This window comes from Lucilia sericata, unplaced genomic scaffold, assembly GCF_015586225.1.
Source record: "Lucilia sericata isolate MDLA Ls3-8-SP2 unplaced genomic scaffold, ASM1558622v1 Contig000455F_arrow, whole genome shotgun sequence".
Classification (NCBI taxonomy): Eukaryota; Metazoa; Arthropoda; class Insecta; order Diptera; family Calliphoridae; genus Lucilia; species Lucilia sericata.
In genome coordinates, this window is record NW_023994470.1 from 235,528 (window position 1) to 259,791 (window position 24,264).

Here is a 24,264-nt window from a genome sequence, read left to right on the forward strand (position 1 = left end):
AGTTCAGTTCTAGTTCAGTTCTAGTTCAGTTCTAGTTCAGTTCTAGTTTAGTTCTAGTTTAGTTCTAGTTCAGTTCGACTTCAGTTCTATTTCTAATGTTTACTTCGAAATCCCTCTCTTGGTTAAAAAACCATCTGGTAACATAAGTTTTAGCGGCAGAAATTCACCATCAATGTGGGGAATTGTTGAATTATAATTAGAGTTACCATATCAACACCAAAAAATTTTGCCAATATTTAATTTGATATGTTTTCATCACTCACCCTCAATTTCTCAAATGCACAATTATTATTTTTTTACCGTAACAATATATTAACAGTTGTCATACAAAATATATTTAAACGACAGAATATCTACCGGTTAAATGATAACTGGAGATTGAAATTATGCCGCTAAAATCGTTTCATAATTTTAGAAGCAAAATTCTATGAAATTTCAAATCAAACATTATTTAAAATTTTTAATTCTTTTCAACATTTTTCATTTGCTTTACAATTACTCTACTATTATTTTAGCATGTGCTTTATTAACCCTAATATATTTCTTGGAAATCTATCAATAATATGTGCAAACAATAATTGATGATAAATTGTCAATTATCCAGTAAGACAAGGGCATTTATCATCACACATCGGACAACAATCATGCGGCAGCAAGCAGCTGGCTTAAGGGAACACAAATCTGGGCCATAAAGTCACATTAATTAAAACAATCATTTTACAAACTCTTGATTATCTCAATAGTTTATTAGCAAAATACTGTTAAGTAGAATTACGTTAAAATATTTAAATTTAAGGCATAAATTGAAGCTAAATAATATAATTTTTCTTAAATATTTTATTTAACCTTTGACCTCTCTATCCTCTGGGGTCAAGGTTAAAACTTTATGACATTTTGATTTTTTCCGCATAAAATAATATTAAATATTATAACCAGGATATAATCAGTACAAGAACGACCTTGCTTAAAACTACATTATTAGCTTTCCGTACATATCACTTTGATACTTATGTTCTTTGCAACTCTGTATTGTGTCTTCGCTTAGCAGCTTATTGTGTCTTAGCTAAAGTCAGATTTGAACTGGATTCCATTCCTGATATTTTATTGATGTTACAAGCTCGACATCTAACTGAATATAACTGATTTTCTTACATTTATTTCACAATGTTAGGTTAATAATAGTAATTGATTCTAGTATATTTTTTATAAACAATAGTAAACTTTTTAACTTGATTATTGCAAAATTTAAATGAGCTTGAACTTGATCTCAAGAAAGTTTCAAAGAAAATGTGTAGGGCGAAAGGGGGGACAGGAGAGGGTAAGTATTTAGACATGTATAGAGGCAAGCATATTTTTCTTAAAGAATAAAGAAATTGAGAATTTTCTTTCAATTAAATTGAAGAACATTGTTGACATAATTTCTAGTATATGAAAAAAAAAATATGCAAGTAAATGAGTTTATTTTCAAGTAGTTTTAAGACAAACGATCTTTAAATAAGACCTCTTATGCTTAATGAAAACGATTATTTTATTAGAGGTTGAAAAAACTAATCTGTAAGGAAATATGAAATAAAATGTTTATAAAAACTTTGAAATGTGTTTCAACATCCACCTATCTGTCTAGACATGGCTTGTTTTAATTAAAAACGATTTTTACACATTTAACCACTGGGACAATTAACTTAAACATCGATTATTGCCTCATATACCTCATGGACTTTAAAATAATATGCATTTATAGCACTAGAAATCAATTGATACAAATATCAGCTACTCAATAGATAAACAATTTATTAAAAGATCAATAAACTACAAAAAAAATGTATTATAAAACAACAACAATAATAAAATACTATTTAAAACAATTGCAAAATAAATTAAATGTATTAAAAAAAGAAATATATAGAGAAAGAAAATTAAAACAAACTGCAGTTAATCTTAAAATGAATGAAATCTGATGTGTTTTAGAGAAGACGAAAAAAAATCACAGTCATGCAATACAAATTGTAGTGACGTAGTCAATGTCAGAGATTAACAATTGAAAAATTTAAAGATATTAAGACTATTCAACAAGACCATCTGATACCACTACAATGTTCACTATTTTAATAACATATTTCTGTTTACTTTATTTGCCTGTCCTCTTTTTGAGAATTTTCTCATGCAACTCTGTATAGTGTCTTCGCTTAGCAGCTGTTGTGTCTTAGCTAAACGAAAAACACACTGCTGAATTGTTCTTATTTAGTTCCATTCCAGTTCAGTTCTAGTTCAGTTCTAGTTCTGTTCTACTTCAGTTCTAGTTCAGTTCAGTTCTAGTTCAGTTCTAGTTCTAGTTCAGTCCTAGTTCAGTTCTAGTTCAGTTCTAGTTCAGTTCTAGTTCTAGTTCAGTTCTAGTTCAGTTCTAGTTCAGTTCTAGTTCAGTTCTAGTTCAGTTCTAGTTCAGTTCTAGTTCAGTTCTAGTTCAGTTCTAGTTCAGTTCTAGTTCAGTTCTAGTTCAGTTCTAGTTCAGTTCTAGTTCAGTTCTAGTTCAGTTCTAGTTCAGTTCTAGTTCAGTTCTAGTTCAGTTCTAGTTCAGTTCTAGTTCAGTTCTAGTTCAGTTCTAGTTCAGTTCTAGTACAGTTCTAGTTCAGTTCTAGTTCAGTTCTAGTTCAGTTCTAGTTCAGTTCTAGTTCAGTTCTAGTTCAGTTCTAGTTCAGTTCTAGTTCAGTTCTAGTTCAGTTCTAGTTCAGTTCTAGTTCAGTTCTAGTTCAGTTCTAGTTCAGTTCTAGTTCAGTTCTAGTTCAGTTCTAGTTCAGTTCTAGTTCAGTTCTAGTTTAGTTCTAGTTCTGTTCTAGTTTAGTTCTAGTTTAGTTCTAGTTCAGTTCTAGTTCAGTTCTAGTTCAGTTCTAGTTCACTTCTAGTTCAGTTCTAGTTCAGTTCTAGTTCAGTTCTAGTTCAGTTCTAGTTCAGTTCTAGTTCAGTTCTAGTTCAGTTCAGTTCTTGTTCAGTTCTAGTTCAGTTCTTGTTCAGTTCTAGTTCTTCTAGTTCAGTTCTAGTTCAGTTCTAGTTCAGTTCTAGTTCAGTTCTTGTTCAGTTCTTGTTCAGTTCTAGTTCAGTTCTAGTTCAGTTCTAGTTCAGTTCTTGTTCAGTTCTTGTTCAGTTCTAGTTCAGTTCTAGTTCTAGTTCAGTTCTAGTTCTAGTTCAGTTCTTGTTCAGTTCTAGTTCAGTTCTAGTTCAGTTCTAGTTCAGTTCTAGTTCAGTTCTAGTTCAGTTCTAGTTCAGTTCTAGTTCAGTTCTAGTTCAGTTCTAGTTCTAGTTCAGTTCTAGTTCAGTTCTAGTTCAGTTCTTGTTCAGTTCTAGTTCAGTTCTAGTTCAGTTCTAGTTCAGTTCTAGTTCAGTTCTGTTCTAGTTCAGTTCTAGTTCAGTTCTAGTTCAGTTCTAGTTCAGTTCTAGTTCAGTTCTAGTTCAGTTCTAGTTCAGTTCTAGTTCAGTTCTAGTTCAGTTCTAGTTCAGTTCTAGTTCAGTTCTAGTTCAGTTCTAGTTCAGTTCTAGTTCAGTTCAGTTCTTAGTTCAGTTCTAGTTCAGTTCAAGTTCAGTTCTAGTTCAGTTCTAGTTCAGTTCTAGTTCAGCTCTAGTTCTTTAGAAACTTAAGTTCCAAATTTACCGAAATTTGTCTAAATTAAAATCTTCATAAATTGAAATAATTTTAACAATGAATTATCTATATTTTACCAACGTTACATTTCCCAACTAAAACTTAATACTCTACCTTTCCCAAGCTATTAATTGTAATGATTGAACTTAAATATTACAGGGGTCTATACTATAAAAACAAGAAAATAGAGAAGAAAAGTAGACGAATGAAAACAAAAACTACAAAATCATCAAACAAATTCAATAATTTGTAAGAAACCAAAACAGAGCAGTTTACGTCGAAGTAACAGCAGTAGCAGCAGAGGCTAATGAAAAAAGGTTTTTATAAAAATTCAATTTCAATTGAACTGCAGTTGTTCGACGGTCTTCAAACGGTAAATAACAACTTCAGCGGTTTGGGAATATTTATAAAACATCATACAAAAAAGTTTTTAAAAAGAGCTAGATCTAGACACCTGTTTGTTATAAAAAATACAGAAAAAAAACTAAACAAAATCTTATCAAAAGGAGATTAATTTTAGCCGGTAAACATTTCTATAAACTACAATTCGTATCAGTTATCGAACAAAATAAACAAGTTGAGAAACAACTTTTTTAAAGATTGTTATATACAATAGTATTTATTTGTTTGTTGTTCAAAAGTTGTGTTTCAAATTGAGAAAACGTTAATTAGTTATTAAAACGGTATAAAATATTTTAAGCAAAAAATTATTTATACAAAAAACTTAAACGTGATGTTGTTGATTATATGAAAATACACTCAAAAAATTGTGATGGTAAAAAATATTTAACACAACTTTAGAAAACTAACTTTCTAGTTCCAGTTCAGTTCTAGTTCAGTTCTAGTTCAGTTCTAGTTCAGTTCAAGTTCAGTTCAAGTTCAGTTCAAGTTCTGTTCTCGTTCAGTTCTCGTTCAGTTCTCGTTCAGTTCTAGTTCAGTTTTAAATCAGTTCTAGTTTAGTTCTAATTCAGTTCTAGTTCAGTTCTAGTTCAGTTCTAGTTCAGTTCTAGTTCAGTTCTAGTTCAGTTCTAGTTCAGTTCTAGTTCAGTTCTAGTTCAGTTCTAGTTCAGTTCTAGTTCAGTTCTAGTTCAGTTCTAGTTCAGTTCTAGTTCAGTTCTAGTTCAGTTCTAGTTCAGTTCTAGTTCAGTTCTAGTTCAGTTCTAGTTCAGTTCTAGTTCAGTTCTAGTTCAGTTCTAGTTCAGTTCTAGTTCAGTTCTAGTTCAGTTCTAGTTCAGTTCTAGTTCAGTTCTAGTTTACTTCTAGTTCAGTTCTGTTCTAGTTCTGTTCTAGTTCTGTTCTAGTTCTGTTCTAGTTCTGTTCTAGTTCTGTTCTAGTTCTGTTCTAGTTCTGTTCTAGTTCTGTTCTAGTTCTGTTCTAGTTCTGTTCTAGTTCTGTTCTAGTTCTGTTCTAGTTCTGTTCTAGTTCTGTTCTAGTTCTGTTCTAGTTCTGTTCTAGTTCTGTTCTAGTTCTGTTCTAGTTCTGTTCTAGTTCTGTTCTAGTTCTGTTCTAGTTCTGTTCTAGTTCTGTTCTAGCTCTGTTCTAGTTCTGTTCTAGTTCTGTTCTAGTTCTGTTCTAGTTCTGTTTTAGTTCTGTTCTAGTTCTGTTCTAGTTCTAGTTCTGTTCTAGTTCTGTTCTAGTTCTGTTCTAGTTCTGTTCTAGTTCTGTTCTAGTTCTAGTTCTGTTCTAGTTCTGTTCTAGTTCTGTTCTAGTTCTGTTCTAGTTCAGTTCTAGTTCTGTTCTAGTTCTGTTCTAGTTCTGTTCTAGTTCTGTTCTAGTTCTGTTCTAGTTCAGTTCTAGTTCTGTTCTAGTTCTGTTTCTAGTTCTGTTCTAGTTCTGTTCTAGTTCTGTTCTAGTTCTGTTTAGTTCTGTTCTAGTTCTGTTCTAGTTCTAGTTCTGTTCTAGTTCTGTTCTAGTTCTGTTCTAGTTCTGTTCTAGTTCTGTTCTAGTTCAGTTCTAGTTCTGTTCTAGTTCTGTTCTAGTTCTGTTCTAGTTCTAGTTCTGTTCTAGTTCTGTTCTAGTTCTGTTCTAGTTCTGTTCTAGTTCTGTTCTAGTTCTGTTCTAGTTCTGTTCTAGTTCTGTTCTAGTTCTGTTCTAGTTCTGTTTTAGTTCTGTTCTAGTTCTGTTCTAGTTCTAGTTCTGTCTAGTTCTGTTCTAGTTCTGTTCTAGTTCTGTTCTAGTTCAGTTCTAGTTCTGTTCTAGTTCTGTTCTAGTTCTGTTCTAGTTCTGTTCTAGTTCTGTTCTAGTTCAGTTCTAGTTCTGTTCTAGTTCTGTTCTAGTTCTGTTCTAGTTCTGTTCTAGTTTTGTTCTAGTTCTGTTCTAGTTCTGTTCTAGTTCTGTTCTAGTTCTGTTCTAGTTCTGTTCTAGTTCTGTTCTAGTTCTGTTCTAGTTCTGTTCTAGTTCTGTTCTAGTTCTGTTCTAGTTCTGTTCTAGTTCTGTTCTAGTTCTGTTCTAGTTCTGTTCTAGTTCTGTTCTAGTTCTGTTCTAGTTCTGTTCTAGTTCTGTTCTAGTTCTGTTCTAGTTCTGTTCTAGTTCTATTCTAGTTCTGTTCTAGTTCTGTTCTAGTTCTGTTCTAGTTCTGTTCTAGTTCTGTTCTAGTTCTGTTCTAGTTCTGTTCTAGTTCTGTTCTAGTTCTGTTCTAGTTCTGTTCTAGTTCTGTTCTAGTTCTGTTCTAGTTCTGTTCTAGTTCTGTTCTAGTTCTGTTCTAGTTATGTTCTAGTTCTGTACTAGTTCTGTTCTAATTCTGTTCTAGTTCTAATACAGTTCTAGTTCTGTTCAGGTTTTGTTCTACTTAGTTCCGCAAAATAATATTTTTATGTGAAAACAATTACTGACATCTAACCCACTGTGCAGTAATTTTAATTGTAAATTTCTTTATCATTAGTAAATAATACCAATTACTGAAAATAATATATTAGCGTCTACGAAAAACTATCAATATTTGCGGCCAAATAGTTACCAGTAGTAACAAACTGTTAATCCGATTAAAAACCAGAAAACAATAGTAAAACGACACTTAACAACTTACAGGTACAATTTTAATTGGATTACTTGCTGATAGTGTTTTGAGTGCCCAATAAAACAACTAAATAATAAATCAATCAATTACAGACTAACGATAAAAAATATCAATTACTTGTGTATATTTTTAGGCGTCTAGTTAGTAGGCAACAGTGTGTAGTGTGTGAAGACAATATGAATCCAGCCAACGCTGATACTCCACCCGTAATAAGGCCATTGACGCCCGCTCTTCAGGAAGTGGCTATAAGAGAGTTGAATGAGAATCCCAAACAATTGGCCGATGATGTTTTAAGATTAAGACAATGGATTTTAAGTCAGCCCCATTTGAAGGCCCGAACAAATGATCAATTTTTATTGGCCTTTTTGAGAGGAACAAAATTTAGTCTGGAGAGAGCTAAACAGAAAATTGATCGTTATTATACCTTAAAGGGAGCCATACCGGAGGTCTTTAATGATAAGAGAGTAGTAGATGATCCACAAGTTTTAGAAATATTAAGAATGGGGTGAGGAGGTGTTAAATATAGTTTAATCTAAATTTCATTAATTAAATTCCCTCAGCATAATCCTACAAGTACCTATACCCAAAGATGAGGGTAGACCTTGTGTTACGATAATTAGAGCTACAGCGTATGATACGAGTAAATATAAGTTTGAGGATATTATAAGAGTGGGTTCTATGTTTGGTGAAATCATGATGATAGAAGATGATAATTCTACGGTTTGTGGTTATATGGAAATTATGGATATGGTAGATGTAGCGGGTACACATCTGTTTAATTTACAACCCGATTTATTGAAAAAGTTTTCAGTATTTGCCGATGAGGCTATGCCCATGCGTCAAAAAGGTACTTGTTTTATAAATGTACCAGGACCATTTGAAAAGGGTTTCAATACTCTAAAGGGATTCTTTCCGGAAAAAATGAAAAACCGGGTAAGTTTCTTAAAAAACTTAAAAATAACCTCATAACTTAAGTTCTTATTTTCCCCTCTTAGATTTCAGTTTGTTCCACAGCCGATATTATATACGATCACGTGCCCCGTGAGTATTTACCGGAAGAATATGGCGGCACTAATGGCACTATGCAGGATATAATCGATCGTATGGAAGCGAAATTAATGAAATATCGCGATTACTTTTTGGATGAACCCAATTATGGTACAGAGGAAAAATTACGAGAGGATGGCTTACCATTTGATTATGAAAGTTATTTTGGTATAGAGGGTTCTTTTAAACAATTGGACATCGATTAATTGGTTGCTCTACTTCTACTTCTTTACTAAACAAAAATTGCTCGTTTCATTGTTATACTTACTACTACTACCACTACTTCTTCTTCATATATTTAGTTTAACTAATTCCTATATGTTATTTACTTATTTACCTAATTGTTGTTTTATTTTTATTTGCAGTTTTAATAACTCCTCATAGCAAAATTTATCTAAGATATAAAATGTAACTTTAACCAAAGATATATAGTATTATTATTAATATTGATTAACATCTGTTGTGATGTTTCCTTTAATGTTTAAATATTTTAGTTTATTTAGTTATAAAGTTTGTTTTAATGTTACTAATTTTTTTTTTTTCTATTTTCTTCTTTCTTTTTTCTTAATTTTTAAACCCCTATTACAGATATATGGATTGAGCGTAAAAGAAGATCATGGTTGCAGTCATTTTTTGGTTTATTTTAATAATAAAATTGTGAAATGAAGTGGAAAATCTAAAGGATTAAATATTTATTTGTAAAAATTGTAGCCCAATTATAGCCCAGACTATAATCCTGACTATCAACTACCCTATGTTTCGGATTATAAAGTAGACTTTAGTCCAGATTCTTGACAAAGCTATAGTTCGGACTTTAGTGGAAACTAAACTAAACTAAACAGCCTTTATGCTAAACTGTATTACAGTTTATACATCGTAATCCAGAGAATATACTACAATATAGTCCACCCTATAGACTAGGTTCTGTTGCGGACTATCTACACTATTATATCTAGACCGTATTCTACACTCTAGAGTAAAGTATGGACTAGATAATAGACCATACTATAGACTAGACTAGATACTATGCTATAAACTAGACTATAGACTATAGACTAGACTATAAACCAGACCATAGAGTAGAGTATAGACTATACTATAAATGAGACAAAAGACTGCAGATTATAACATAAACTATAGACACTATAAACTAAACACTGTAGATTATAACATAGACTATAGACACTGTAAACTAGACTATAGACACTGTAAACTAGACTATAGACACTATAAACTAGACTATAGGCTAGACTATAGACTAGACTATAGACTAGACTATAGACTAGACTATAGACTATACTATAGATATACTATAGACTAGACTATAGACTAGACTATAGACTAGACTATAGACTAGACTATAGGACCTAGACTATAGACTAGACTATAGACTGACTATAGAGAGACTATAGACTAGACTATAGACTAGGACTATAGACTAAGACCTATAGGACTAGACTATAGACTAGACTAAGACTAGACTATCGACTTAGGCTATAGACTAGACTACTAGCCTTAGACTAGACTATAGACTAGACCTATAGACTAGGACTATAGGACTAGACTTAGACTAGACTAGACTATAGCTAGACTATAGACTAGACTATAGACTAGACTATAGACTACTATAGACTAGACTATAGACTAGACGATAGACTAGACTATACTAGACTAGACTACTAGACTAGACTATAGAAGAGACTATAGACTAGACTATTAGACTAGACTATAGACTAGACTATAGACTAGACTATAGACTAGACTATAGACTAGACTAGACTATAGACTAGACTATAGACTAGACTATAGACTAGACTATAGAATAGACTATAGACTAGACTATAGACTAGACTATAGACTAGACTATAGACTAGACTATAGACTAGACTATAGACTAGACTATAGACTAGACTATAGACTAGACTATAGACTAGACTATAGACTAGACTATAGACTAGACTATAGACTAGACTAGACTATAGACTAGACTATAGACTAGACTATAGACTAGACTATAGACTAGACTATAGACTAGACTATAGACTAGACTATAGACTAGACTAGACTAGACTATAGACTAGACTATAGACTAGACTATAGAGTAGACTATAGACTAGACTATAGACTAGACTATAGACTAGACAATAGACTAGACTATAGATTAGACTATAGACTAGACTATAGACTAGACTATAGACTAGACTATAGACTAGACTATAGACTAGACTATAGACTAGACTATAGACTAGACTATAGACTAGACTATAGACTAGACTATAGACTAGACTATAGACTAGACTATAGACTAGACTATAGACTAGACTATAGACTAGACTATAGACTAGACTATAGACTAGACTATAGACTAACTATAGACTAGACTATAGACTAGACTATAGACTAGACTATAGACTAGACTATAGACTAGACTATAGACTAGACTATAGACTAGACTATAGACTAGACTATAGACTAGACTATAGACTAGACTATAGACTAGACTATAGACTAGACTATAGAGTAGACTATAGACTAGACTATAGACTAGACTATAGACTAGACTATAGACTAGACTATAGACTAGACTATAGACTAGACTATAGACTAGACTATAGACTAGACTATAGACTAGACTATAGACTAGACTATAGACTAGACTATAGAGTAGACTATAGACTAGACTATAGACTAGACTATAGACTAGACTATAGATTAGACTATAGATTAGACTATAGACTAGACTACTATAGACTAGACTTCTATAGACTAGACTACTATAGACTAGACAGTAGACTAGACTATAGACTAGACTATAGAATAGACAATAAACTGGACTATAGACTATGGGCTAGACTATATACTAGACATGACAATAGCCTAGAATATAGTCCAGACAATACACTAGACTATAGTTCGGACTATTGACTTGACTATATTCCAGTCTATATACAAGATTATAGGGGTGGTCATGGAATCCAATAATTGTCGGAATTGGATTTGAAAGCTTCAAAAAAATGATCAGATTTAATAAAATTTATTATTATCAGTTTTTAGTTCGATCTAGAACACGATTCACAATCGAGGAAATATCGAAACCAATGTATTTTTTGGTTATTTATAAAACCAATTCCGACTATGATTAGGTTCTATGACAACCCTCTATAATCCAGACTATAAACTAGACTATAGTCCAAGTTATAAAATGTACAATAGCCCAGATAAAACTATAGACAATAGTGCGGACTATAGACTTGACTTAACTGTATAGCCGAACCCTGCCTACAATCCATTACTAATCCAAACAAAATAGATAAAAAATTATATACAAACAATTTTTAAAAAATCTACCAACAACAATTTGGTTAATATTCAATTACTTTGTTATCAATTTATTTTATTATATATTAATAATATATAGAAAAAACATACATTCATATTCCCCTACTCTTAAGCTCTTCGAAAAACGAAAACAATGTTTATTATTTTTATATAAAAAATCAAAAATTAACATTTTCCAGCAATTAATTCTAAATAGGCACTCATTCAGAAAACATAGTAAGTTCCCAGCTGAAATAAAAGGAAATATTAAATTTTACAAAATGTCTATAAGACCCTTAACTCCAGCCTTACAAAAGTTGCCATCGAAGAGCTAAATGAAGATCCTAAACGTATTGAATCCGATTTGGCTGATTTTAAAGCGTGGATAGAGCAACAGCCTCATTTGAAAGCCCGCACCACAGATCAATTTTTAATAGCTTTCCTAAGAGGCTGTAAATATAGTTTGGAAAAGGCTAAATTGAAATTAGAAAATTATTATGCCTTAAAGGAAAAATATCCTGACTTCTTGAAACGGCCCAATTTGGATGAAGAGAAATTTCGTAAATTATTGAAAATGGGGTGAGTGTTAAGAGTAACTAAAGGCAAGAATATTATATTTTTATTATATAATTTTTTCTAGCATAATCCTATATCTGCCTACCCCTTTAACGGAGTCAGGACCTAGAGTGGTATTAGTGCGTAACGGAGCCTTTGATCCTAGTGAGTTCTCATTTTCGGAAGTAGCTCAATATCGTCAGTTAATGCAGGATATTACCTTGGTGGAAGATGATGTGGCGGTGGTGGGTGGTTTAGTTTTTATTATGGATTTTGCTGATGTCTCAGCGGCTCATCTATTTCAAGCTAGCCCCGGGGCTATGCGTAAAGTTTCCCAATATTCGGAACAGGCCATTCCCTTGCGCATTAAAGCTTCACATTTCATAGACACACCCTCGGGATTTGAGCCGGTATTTAATTTAATTAAACCCATTATGCCCGAGAAAATACAAAAGAGAGTAAGTTATTCTTTAAACTATTATATAACTTTACTATATAAATTTTTTTGTTAACAGATGTTTGTCCATGGTTCCAAACGTGAGGAATTGTTTAAGATTATACCCAAAGAAATTTTACCTGAAGAATATGGTGGCCTTAATGGTAGTCTACAGGATTTGATAGATAAATGGGAACAGAAAATTTTATCCTATAGGGACTACTTCAAGGAAGATGAACAATACGGTGTGGATGAGTCTATGCGTGTTAAAGAAGTGGAAGTTACTGGTACAGAATCAACAGATTTGGGTTTGGTGGGCTCTTTTCGTAAATTAGTAGTAGACTAAGGAATTGTTTTACTTTGGTATTTAGCAGATTGAACAAATTTTATTCATAATTTAAGAAAATAAAATTTAATTTAAAACGATTCTGGTTAATATGATTTAATTTTATCAGTGTTTGGACTAACAAGTCTAGTCTAGTCTATAGTCTATTCTATGGTCTGGTCTATAGTCTGGTCTATAGTCTAGTCTATACTCTAGTCTATAGTCTGGTCTATAGTCTGATCTATTGTCTGATCTATAGTATAGTCTATAGTCTAGTCTATAGTTTAGTCTATAGTCTAGTCTATAGTCCAGTCTATAGTCTAGTCCCTAGTCTAGACTTGACTTTAATACTAGTCTATAGTCTAGGGTATAGTGTCTAGTCTATAGTCTAGTCTATAGTCTAGTCTATAGTCTAGTCTATAGTCTAGTCTATAGTCTAGTCTATAGTCTAGTCTATAGTCTAGTCTATAGTCTAGTCTATAGTCTAGTCTATAGTCTAGTCTATAGTCTAGTCTATAGTCTATAGTCTAGTCTATAGTCTAGTCTATAGTCTAGTCTATAGTCTAGTCTATAGTCTAGTCTATAGTCTAGTCTATAGTCTAGTCTATAGTCTAGTCTATAGTCTAGTCTATAGTCTAGTCTATAGTCTAGTCTATAGTCTAGTCTATAGTCTAGTCTATAGTCTAGTCTATAGTCTCGTCTATAGTCTAGTCTATAGTCTAGTCTATAGTCTAGTCTATAGTCTAGTCTATAGTCTAGTCTATAGTCTAGTCTATAGTCTAGTCTATAGTCTAGTCTATAGTCTAGTCTATAGTCTAGTCTATAGTCTAGTCTATAGTCTAGTCTATAGTCTAGTCTATAGTCTAGTCTATAGTCTAGTCTATAGTCTAGTCTATAGTCTAGTCTATAGTCTAGTCTATAGTCTAGTCTATAGTCTAGTCTATAGTCTAGTCTATAGTCTAGTCTATAGTCTAGTCTATAGTCTAGTCTATACTCTAGTCTATAGTCTAGTCTATAGTCTAGTCTATAGTCTAGTCTATAGTCTAGTCTATAGTCTAGTCTATAGTCTAGTCTATAGTCTAGTCTATAGTCTAGTCTATAGTCTAGTCTATAGTCTAGTCTATAGTCTAGTCTATAGTCTAGTCTATAGTCTAGTCTATAGTCTAGTCTATAGTCTAGTCTATAGTCTAGTCTATAGTCTAGTCTATAGTCTAGTCTATAGTCTAGTCTATAGTCTAGTCTATAGTCTAGTCTATAGTCTAGTCTATAGTCTAGTCTATAGTCTAGTCTATAGTCTAGTCTATAGTCTAGTCTATAGTCTAGTCTATAGTCTAGTCTATAGTCTCGTCTATAGTCTAGTCTATAGTCTAGTCTATAGTCTAGTCTATAGTCTAGTCTATAGTCTAGTCTATAGTCTAGTCATAGTCTAGTCTATAGTCTAGTCTATACTCTAGTCTATAGTCTAGTCTATAGTCTAGTCTATAGTCTAGTCTATAGTCTAGTCTATAGTCTAGTCTATAGTCTAGTCTATAGTCTAGTCTATAGTCTAGTCTATAGTCTAGTCTATAGTCTAGTCTATAGTCTAGTCTATAGTCTAGTCTATAGTCTAGTCTATAGTCTAGTCTATAGTCTAGTCTATAGTCTAGTCTATAGTCTAGTCTATAGTCTAGTCTATAGTCTAGTCTATAGTCTAGTCTATAGTCTAGTCTAGTCTAGTCTATAGTCTAGTCTATAGTCTAGTCTATAGTCTAGTCTATAGTCTAGTCTATAGTCTAGTCTATAGTCTAGTCTATAGTCTAGTCTATAGTCTAGTCTGTAGTCTAGTCTGTAGTCTAGTCTGTTGTCTAGTCTATAGTCTAGTCTATAGTCTAGTCTATAGTCTAGTCTATAGTCTAGTCTATAGTCTAGTCTATAGTCTAGTCTATAGTCTAGTCTATAGTCTAGTCTATAGTCTAGTCTATAGTCTCGTCTATAGTCTAGTCTATAGTCTAGTCTATAGTCTAGTCTATAGTCTAGTCATACTCTAGTCTATAGTCTAGTCTATAGTCTAGTCTATAGTCTAGTCTATAGTCTAGTCTATAGTCTAGTCTATAGTCTAGTCTATAGTCTAGTCTATAGTCTAGTCTATAGTCTAGTCTATAGTCTAGTCTATAGTCTAGTCTATAGTCTAGTCTATAGTCTAGTCTATAGTCTAGTCTATAGTCTAGTCTATAGTCTAGTCTATAGTCTAGTCTATAGTCTAGTCTATAGTCTAGTCTATAGTCTAGTCTATAGTCTAGTCTATAGTCTAGTCTATAGTCTAGTCTATAGTCTAGTCTATAGTCTAGTCTATACTCTAGTCTATAGTCTAGTCTATAGTCTAGTCTATAGTCTAGTCTATAGTCTAGTCTATAGTCTAGTCTATAGTCTAGTCTATAGTCTAGTCTAGTCTAGTCTATAGTCTAGTCTATAGTCTAGTCTATAGTCTAGTCTATAGTCTAGTCTATAGTCTAGTCTATAGTCTAGTCTATAGTCTAGTCTATAGTCTAGTCTATAGTCTAGTCTATAGTCTAGTCTATAGTCTAGTCTATAGTCTAGTCTATAGTCTAGTCTATAGTCTAGTCTATAGTCTAGTCTATAGTCTAGTCTATAGTCTAGTCTATAGTCTAGTCTATAGTCTAGTCTATAGTCTAGTCTATAGTCTAGTCTATAGTCTAGTCTATAGTCTAGTCTATAGTCTAGTCTATAGTCTAGTCTATAGTCTAGTCTATAGTCTAGTCTATAGTCTAGTCTATAGTCTAGTCTATAGTCTAGTCTATAGTCTAGTCTATAGTCTAGTCTATAGTCTAGTCTATAGTCTAGTCTATAGTCTAGTCTATAGTCTAGTCTATAGTCTAGTCTATAGTCTAGCCTAGTCTAGTCTAGTCTAGTCTAGTCTAGTCTATAGTCTAGTCTATAGTCTAGTCTATAGTCTAGTCTATAGTCTAGTCTATAGTCTAGTCTATAGTCTAGTCTATAGTCTAGTCTATAGTCTAGTCTATAGTCTAGTCTATAGTCTAGTCTATAGTCTAGTCTATAGTCTAGTCTATAGTCTAGTCTATAGTCTAGTCTATAGTCTAGTCTATAGTCTAGTCTATAGTCTAGTCTATAGTCTAGTCTATAGTCTAGTCTATAGTCTAGTCTATAGTCTAGTCTATAGTCTAGTCTATAGTCTAGTCTATAGTCTAGTCTATAGTCTAGTCTATAGTCTAGTCTATAGTCTAGTCTATAGTCTAGTCTATAGTCTAGTCTATAGTCTAGTCTAGTCTAGTCTATAGTCTAGTCTATAGTCTAGTCTATAGTCTAGTCTATAGTCTAGTCTATAGTCTAGTCTATAGTCTAGTCTATAGTCTAGTCTATAGTCTAGTCTATAGTCTAGTCTAGTCTAGTCTATAGTCTAGTCTATAGTCTAGTCTATAGTCTAGTCTATAGTCTAGTCTATAGTCTAGTCTATAGTCTAGTCTATAGTCTAGTCTATAGTCTAGTCTATAGTCTAGTCTATAGTCTAGTCTATAGTCTAGTCTATAGTCTCTCTATAGTCTAGTCTATAGTCTAGTCTATAGTCTAGTCTATAGTCTAGTCTATAGTCTAGTCTATAGTCTAGTCTATAGTCTAGTCTATAGTCTAGTCTATAGTCTAGTCTATAGTCTAGTCTATAGTCTAGTCTATAGTCTAGTCTATAGTCTAGTCTATAGTCTAGTCTATAGTCTAGTCTATAGTCTAGTCTATAGTCTAGTCTATAGTCTAGTCTATAGTCTAGTCTATAGTCTAGTCTATAGTCTAGTCTATAGTCTAGTCTATAGTCTAGTCTATAGTCTAGTCTATAGTCTAGTCTATAGTCTAGTCTATAGTCTAGTCTATAGTCTAGTCTATAGTCTAGTCTATAGTCTAGTCTATAGTCTAGTCTATAGTCTAGTCTATAGTCTAGTCTATAGTCAGTCTATGTCTAGTCTATAGTCTAGTCTATAGTCTGTCTATAGTCTAGTCTATAGTCTAGTCTATAGTCTAGTCTATAGTCTAGTCTATAGTCTAGTCTATAGTCTAGTCTATAGTCTAGTCTATAGTCTAGTCTATAGTCTAGTCTATAGTCTAGTCTATAGTCTAGTCTATAGTCTAGTCTATAGTCTAGTCTATAGTCTAGTCTATAGTCTAGTCTATAGTCTAGTCTAGTCTAGTCTATAGTCTAGTCTATAGTCTAGTCTATAGTTAGTCTATAGTCTAGTCTCTAGTCTGTCTATAGTCTAGTCTATAGTCTCGTCTATAGTCTAGTCTATAGTCTAGTCTATAGTCTAGTCTATAGTCTAGTCTATAGTCTAGTCTAGTCTAGTCTCTAGTCTAGTCTAGTCTAGTCTATAGTCTATAGTCTAGTCTAGTCTAGTCTATAGTCTAGTCTATAGTCTAGTCTATAGTCTAGTCTGTAGTCTAGTCTGTTGTCTAGTCTATAGTCTAGTCTATATTCTAGCCTGCAATCAAATCTATAATCTCGTCTATGACTTAGTCTACAGAAATCGAAACAAACTGTTGTTGTACAAAGGCATTTTTGTAAAAAGAAACTGTTGTTTTGCAAAAAGCTTTCCATAAAAAAGCTTTAGAAAGCTTAAAAAAGTCGTGACTAACATTTTCCTACGGCTGACTACACTTTTTCCGCCACTCTGCATTGTTTCCCTTTATCTGTAAATCATTTTTTTAAAGTTCCTATAAATTACATATATAGTAGATAAATGAGCTTATTTTTCAATTACGCTCATCATTAATTAACAATTATTGTTTAAACAAAAAACAAATATAAATAAACAAATACCTAGTGTATGAGAATACAAGTATGTTATGTATTCCAAAAGATTTTTAGCTCAAAACGCAAAAAACTTGATTTCATTAACAAAATATTCATTAGAGAGAAAACATTAGTTTTATTAAAATATAAAATAAAATTTTCATTGTAAAATGATATTAAGACCCCTTACCGATTCGCTACAAAAAGTAGCCACTGAGGAATTAAATGAAGAACCCCAGCGCATGGCTAGCGAATTGCAATCTTTAAAAATTTGGATTGCCGAACAGCCCCATTTAAAATCTCGAACAGATGATCAGTTTCTCTTAAGAAATTGTAAATATAATTTAGAGGAAGCTCAACAAAAACTGGATAATTATTATAGTTATATAGAAAAAATCCCGAGATTTTAAGAAGACCTGATATAACAGAAGAAAGATTTCGGAAATTATTAAAATGCGGGTGAGTATTTCCTAAATTATTTTCAAGATTTTATAAAAATAAAAAACTATTATTTTATAGTGTGGTAGTGTACTTACCGCAACCTTTAAATGAAGTGGGTCCACGCGTTTTACTGGTGCGCAATGGGGCCTTTGATCCCCGGGAATTTACCTTTAGCGAGGTATCACAATTCCGTCAATTACTGCAAGATATTCTTTTCTTAGAGGATGATGTAGCTGTTGTTTCCGGCATAATTTATATTATGGATTTTGGTGATGTGACTGCTACCCACTATCTACAAGTTAGTCCCGCGGCCGTAAGAAAAATTTCACAATACACTGAGGAATGTGTTCCTCTAAATCTTAAAGCTAATCATTTTATAAATACGGCCACTGGATTTGCTCCTTTGTATAATTTGGCTAAAACGTTTATGCCTGCAAAGACACAAAATAAAGTAAATTTTTTAATTGAGTTTTTAAAAGCTTTAATAGTTTCTTAAATTATTTTTATTTTTTTTTTTTTCTAGATGTTTGTTCATGGTTCAGATCTCGAGCAGTTATACAAATCAATACCCCGAGAGATATTGCCTTTGGAATATGGTGGTGAAGCTGGCAGTTTACAAGATTTAATAGATCAATGGGAACAGAAGGTGCTTTCTTATGTGAAGTATTTCAAAGATAACGACAAATATGGTGTGGATGAAAGCTTACGTGTTAAGAATTCGGATGGTGCCACTAGATCCAAATTTTTAGGAATATTTTAATCAACTAAGTTTAGTGGCAACAGTTTCCTGAGAAAAGCTTTGAGGAAAAAAGTTTTTGCGAGAAATTTTTTTACATTGGTTATTTATAGAAAGCTTTTGCAAGTCAAAAACTTTCCATATAAAACATCTGAAGAATTCATTAACAACACAATAGTTTTTTTAAGGAATGTTCTGACTAGACAATAATTTTTTTATAGAAAGCTTTTACGAATCAAAAGTTTTCTCTGGAAAACATTGACGTTAAATTTTTTATAGAAAGCTGTGGCAAGTTAACAGTACTTTATATAAATTTGTGGAAAAATAATCGTTTTATACATAAAGCTTTAGAAGTCAATAGTTTTCTATAGAAAACTTTGGCAAGACAACAGTTGTTTATAGAAAGCTTTTGAAAGACAACAATATTCTATAGAAAACTTTTGCGAGCAATAGTTTTTTAATAGAAAACGAGACAATAGATTTCTTTAGAAAGCTTTTGCGAGTGAACACTTTTCTATAGGAAGATTTGACAAGACAACTGCTTTTCAAAGAAAGCTTTTGTGAGCAACAGAAAACTTTGAGACAACAGATTTATAAATAAAGCTTTGGCGAGTATAGTTCCTTAAAGAAAGCTTTAATAGGTCAAACATTTTCTAAAGAAAGCTTTTAAAAAAATACTGAAATAAATAGCAGCTAATAGAGAGCTTTTGGGAGACAACTAACAGCTTTCCTTAGGCATAACATTCCCTTTTTCTATAGACATAGGTTTCTTGCTAGAAAACTTTTGCGAGCAATAGTTTTTAGTCTTTAGAAAGCTTTTGCGAGTGAACACTTTTCTATAGGAAGATTTGACAAGACAACTGCTTTTCAAAGAAAGCTTTTGTGAGCAACAGAAAACTTTGAGACAACAGATTTATAAATAAAGCTTTGGCGAGTATAGTTCCTTAAAGAAAGCTTTAATAGGTCAAACATTTTCAAAAGAAAGCTTTTAAAAAAATACTGAAATAAATAGCAGCTAATAGAGAGCTTTTGGGAGACAACTAACAGCTTTCCTTAGGCATAACATTCCCTTTTTCTATAGACATAGGTTTCTTGCTAAAACTCTGGCAATACAAAAGCTTTCTACACAAAAACTTTAATACAACTGTTGATATCTATGGAAAGCTTTTGGAAGAAATTAGATTTGTATAGACAATCTTTGACATACACTTTCCACAAAAACGTTTACCATAATTTCTTTTAAAATGACTCCACCATTTAAAACACCCTTTTGTATTGCTTAAAATTAATAAACACCAAAAACTATATTTAATCTAATAAAATTTCTTAAATTTAACCATAACCGATAAGATTTTCTTTTGTTAGCAAAGCACTAGGTCTTAAACAAATTAATATTTAGTACATTTTAACTAGCCGCTATTAAAATATGGCACAAATAAGACCCTTAAACGAAATTTTGCAAAAAGCGGCTGCCGAACAATTGGGTGAAGATCCTAAACGTTTAGTGGAAGATTTGGAGGCTCTTAAGACATGGATTCAACAACAACCTCATCTCAAAGCCAATACCGATGATCAGTTTTTAATAGCTTTTCTTAGAGGCTGTAAATATAGTTTGGAAAAGGCTAAATCAAAAATAGATAAATTCTTTACCTTAAAAACTAAATTTCCCGAAATGTTTGCGGTTACGGATATAGATAGTCCCAGATTTAAGGAAATCTTTAAAATGGGGTAAGTTCAATAGGGAAAAGAAAAAATAAAAAAAAAAAAAAACTTTATAAAATTTTGTATAGTATGTGGATGTATTTACCCACTCCTCTTAATGAGACTGGGCCTCGCATTTGTATCATGCGCAGCGGTTTATATCCAGCCGATAAGTACTCTGTGGAAGAAATCATGGGTGTAGCTAATGCTGTACAAGAAGTCTTAATGTTAGACGATGATTATGCCAATGTTAATGGTGTGGTATTTATTGGAGATTTTGAAAAAGCCACCATGGCTCATATGTTCCAAATGACCCCGGGGGTAATGAAAAAGATGACAGTGTTTTCCGAAGAAGCCATACCTTTAAGACCCAAATCTTCACATTTCTTCAACACACCCAGTGGTTTTGATACTGTATTCAATATGGTCAAACCCATGTTGTCACAGAAACAACAAAATCGGGTGAGTTTGAATTTAATTTTCTTTTATTACAAAAAGATCGTTTAATATCAAATTTTCTTCTAAAACTTTTAGTTATATGTCCATGGCAATAAGTTGGATTCTTTAACCCAACAAATTCCCTTAAAATATTTACCCAAAGAATATGGCGGTGAAAATGGTTCTTTTGAAGAAATCAATGCCGTTTGGGAGCAGAAATTGGAGGCTTATAGAGATTATTTTAAGAAGAATGCTGAATATGGTACCGATGAGAAGTTACGGCCGGGCAAAGCTATCGATTTTGATAGTATGTTTGGTATTGAGGGTTCTTTTAGGAAATTAAATGTGGATTAAGATTAAGGCAAAAAAATATTACATTTATATAGTTTTATTACCTTCCTTGAAGTGCGATCTACGGTGTGTTTTAAAGTATATTATTTTAAATATATTTACTGTACTGTTGCAATAAATTAATAAAACTTAATAGAAATATAATAACAATTAAATAAAGATTAGATCTAGTTCAATTTTAATTTAGTTCTGAGAACTAGAACTCAGTTCTAGTTCAGTTCTAGTTCAGTTCTAGTTCAGTTCTAGTTCAGTTCTAGTTCAGTTCTAGTTCAGTTCTAGTTCAGTTCTAGTTCAGTTCTAGTTCAGTTCTAGTTCAGTTCTAGTTCAGTTCTAGTTCAGTTCTAGTTCAGTTCTAGTTCAGTTCTAGTTCAGTTCTAGTTCAGTTCTAGTTCAGTTCTAGTTCAGTTCTAGTTCAGTTCTAGTTCAGTTCTAGTTCAGTTCTAGTTCAGTTCTAGTTCAGTTCTAGTTCAGTTCTAGTTCAGTTCTAGTTCAGTTCTAGTTCAGTTCTAGTTCAGTTCTAGTTCAGTTCTAGTTCAGTTCTAGTTCAGTTCTAGTTCAGTTCTAGTTCAGTTCTAGTTCAGTTCTAGTTCAGTTCTAGTTCAGTTCTAGTTCAGTTCTAGTTCAGTTCTAGTTCAGTTCTAGTTCAGTTCTAGTTCAGTTCTAGTTCAGTTCTAGTTCAGTTCTAGTTCAGTTCTAGTTCAGTTCTAGTTCAGTTCTAGTTCAGTTCAGTCAGTTCTAGTTCAGTTCTAGTTCAGTTCTAGTTCAGTTCTAGTTCAGTTCTAGTTCAGTTCTAGTTCAGTTCTAGTTCAGTTCTAGTTCAGTTCTAGTTCAGTTCTAGTTCAGTTCTAGTTCAGTTTCTAGTTCAGTTCTAGTTCAGTTCTGTTCAGTTCTAGTTCAGTTCTAGTTCAGTTCTAGTTCAGTTCTATTAGTTCTAGTTCAGTTCTAGTTCAGTTCTAGTCAGTTCTAGTTCAGTCTAGTTCAGTTCTAGTTCAGTTCTGTTCAGTTAGTTCCTAGGTCAGTTCTAGTTCAGTTCTAGTTCAGTTCTAGTTCAGTTCTAGTTCAGTTCTAGTTCAGTTCTAGTCTTTCTAGTTCAGTTCTAGTTCAGTTCTAGTTCAGTTCTAGTTCAGTTCTAGTTCAGTTCTAGTTCAGCTTCTAGTTCAGTTCTAGTTCAGTTCTAGTTCAGTATCTAGTTCAGTTCTAGTTCAGTTCTAGTTCAGATTCATTTCAGTTCTAGGTCAGTTCTAGTTCAGTTCTAGTTCTAGTTCTAGTTAGTTCAGTTCTAGTTCAGTTCTAGTTCAGTTCTAGTTCTAGTTCTAGTTCAGTTCTAGTTCAGTTTCTAGTCAGTTCTAGTTCAGTTCTAGTTCAGTTCTAGTTCAGTTCTAGTTCAGTTCTAGTTCAGTTCTAGTTCAGTTCTAGTTCAGTTCTAGTTCAGTTCTAGTTCAGTTCTAGTTCAGTTCTAGTTCAGTTCTAGTTCAGTTCTAGTTCAGTTCTAGTTCAGTTCTAGTTCAGTTCTAGTTCAGTTCTAGTTCTAGTTCAGTTCTAGTTCAGTTCTAGTTCAGTTCTAGTTCAGTTCTAGTTCAGTTCTAGTTCAGTTCTAGTTCAGTTCTAGTTCAGTTCTAGTTCAGTTCTAGTTCAGTTCTAGTTCAGTTCTAGTTCAGTTCTAGTTCTATTCAGTTCTAGTTCAGTTCTAGTTCAGTTCTAGTTCAGTTCTAGTTCAGTTCTAGTTCAGTTCTAGTTCAGTTCTAGTTCAGTTCTAGTTCAGTTCTAGTTCAGTTCTAGTTCAGTTCTAGTTCAGTTCTAGTTCAGTTCTAGTTCAGTTCTAGTTCAGTTCTAGTTCAGTTCTATCTAGTTCTAGTTCTAGTTCTAGTTCAGTTCTAGCTCAGTTCTAGGTTCAGTTCTAGTTCAGTTCTAGTTCTAGTTCAGTTCAGTTCTAGTTCAGTTCTAGTTCAAGTTCTAGTTCCGTTCTAGTTCAGTTCTAGTCAGTTCTAGTTCAGTTCTAAGGTTCAGTTCTAGTTCAGTTTCTAGTTCAGTTCTAGTTCAGTTCTAGTTCAGATTTCTAGTTCAGTTCTAGTCAGTTCTAGTTCAGTTCTAGTTCAGTTCTAGTTCAGTTTCTAGTTCAGTTCTAGTTCAGTTCTAGTTCAGTTCTAGTTCAGTTCTAGTTCAGTTTCTAGTTCAGTTCTAGTTCAGTTCTAGTTCAGTTCTAGTTCAGTTCTAGTTCAGTTCTAGTTCAGTTCTAGTTCAGTTCTAGTTTCAGTTCTAGTTCAGTTCTAGTTCAGTTCTAGTTCAGTTCTAGTTCAGTTCTAGTTCAGTCTAGTTCAGTTCTAGTTCAGTTCTAGTCAGTTCTAGTTTCAGTTCTAGTTCAGTTCTAGTTCCAGTGTATAGGTCTAGTTCAGTTCTAGTTCAGTTCTAGTGCAGTTCTAGTCAGTTTCTAGTTCCAGTTCTAGTTCAGTTCTAGTTCAGTTCTAGTTCCAGTTTCTAGTTTCAGTTCTAGTCAGTTCTAGTTCCAGTTCTAGTTCACGTTCTAGTTCAGTTCTAGTTCGTTCTAGTTCAGTTCTAGTTCAGGTTCTAGTTCAGTTCTAGTTCAGTTCTAGCTCAGTTCTAGTTCAGTTCTAGGTCAGTTCTAGTTCCATTTCTAGTTCAGTTCTAGTTCAGTTCTAGTTCAGTTCTAGTTCAGTTCTAGTTCAGTTTCATAGTTTCAGTATCCTAGTTTCAGTTCTAGTTTCAGACGTCATTTTTTCTTTAGCGTTTTCACCCCCCCAAAAATTCACTAAAAATCTTACTTTTCACCAAAAATTAACTTTCACTAAAAATCTATTTTCAAGTGAAAATTTAATTTTCATGAAAAATTCAAATTTTGACTAAAAATTAAAATTTTGACTAAAAATTCAAATTTTGACCAAAAATTCAAATTTTGACTAAAAGTTCAGTTTTTCACTAAAAATGAAATTTGTCACAAAAATTAAATTTTTCACTAAAAATTTGATTTTCACAAGTTTTTTTATATTTTTTTTGACTAAAAGCCCTTTTTTACTAAAAATGTTATCTATCGCTAAAAATTCAATTGTTGCCCAGTGTATTTCAAATATTTTAACTAAATCTATTTTATCAAAAAGTTCAGTGAACTAAATGCTGCTTGTTTTAAGTAAAAATAAAATCAGAAAAAAAATTAATTTCTTTCAAAATGAGGAGAAAATTTCAACTCCCTATAGATCCTTTAAGGTTCGTAATTGAGTTATTTTTAAAAATATAATTGATAAATTTTACACTTTATTATTTTTTGGATATAAATGTCTACAATTTATTTATAAATTTGCACTAAGATTTTCTGCTTTTTTACGCGTAGTAGTATTAAACATTATAAAATGATTGGGCAAAATCAATAAATTTGGTAATCAATAAACTACATGATGAAACATGTACTCGAGTTGAAAATTCAATAAAAGTATGATCGATACGAATTGTGAGCATACTATA

The 24,264-nt window shown here is 32.4% G+C and overlaps 3 protein-coding genes and 1 pseudogene across 10 annotated transcripts; all 4 read left to right on the forward strand.

The window, feature by feature from the left end:
• The first annotated feature begins 3,937 nt into the window (after positions 1-3,937).
• Positions 3,938-8,372, forward strand: LOC119605038 (retinol-binding protein pinta-like). Of its 7 annotated transcripts, none has more exons than XM_037957980.1 (6): positions 3,989-4,157; positions 6,516-6,661; positions 6,784-7,155; positions 7,211-7,583; positions 7,646-7,865; positions 8,286-8,372. In XM_037957980.1, exons 3-6 carry the CDS (start codon positions 6,827-6,829, stop codon positions 8,342-8,344), a joined length of 981 nt encoding a protein of 326 aa, XP_037813908.1. In that variant the 5' UTR covers positions 3,989-4,157; positions 6,516-6,661; positions 6,784-6,826; the 3' UTR covers positions 8,345-8,372. The 7 variants fall into 7 exon arrangements, with proteins under 7 accessions (XP_037813911.1, XP_037813912.1, XP_037813908.1 ...); XM_037957981.1 differs by having other exon boundaries at positions 6,550-6,661; XM_037957982.1 differs by lacking the exon at positions 3,989-4,157 and adding an exon at positions 4,234-4,409.
• A 2,157-nt stretch (positions 8,373-10,529) lies between these two features.
• On the forward strand, positions 10,530-12,432 carry LOC119605040 (annotated as a pseudogene).
• A 5,003-nt stretch (positions 12,433-17,435) lies between these two features.
• LOC119605055 (alpha-tocopherol transfer protein-like) lies at positions 17,436-19,091 on the forward strand. Its single transcript, XM_037958004.1, has 3 exons — positions 17,436-17,582; positions 17,643-18,015; positions 18,088-19,091. Exons 2-3 carry the CDS (start codon positions 17,824-17,826, stop codon positions 18,322-18,324), a joined length of 429 nt encoding a protein of 142 aa, XP_037813932.1. The 5' UTR covers positions 17,436-17,582; positions 17,643-17,823; the 3' UTR covers positions 18,325-19,091.
• Positions 18,935-20,840, forward strand: LOC119605047 (alpha-tocopherol transfer protein-like). 2 transcript variants are annotated; one of them, XM_037957995.1, is made up of 4 exons: positions 18,935-19,065; positions 19,388-20,028; positions 20,091-20,463; positions 20,536-20,840. In XM_037957995.1, exons 2-4 carry the CDS (start codon positions 19,727-19,729, stop codon positions 20,791-20,793), a joined length of 933 nt encoding a protein of 310 aa, XP_037813923.1. In that variant the 5' UTR covers positions 18,935-19,065; positions 19,388-19,726; the 3' UTR covers positions 20,794-20,840. The 2 variants fall into 2 exon arrangements, with proteins under 2 accessions (XP_037813923.1, XP_037813922.1); XM_037957994.1 differs by lacking the exon at positions 18,935-19,065 and having other exon boundaries at positions 19,241-20,028.
• The last annotated feature ends 3,424 nt before the right edge of the window (positions 20,841-24,264 follow it).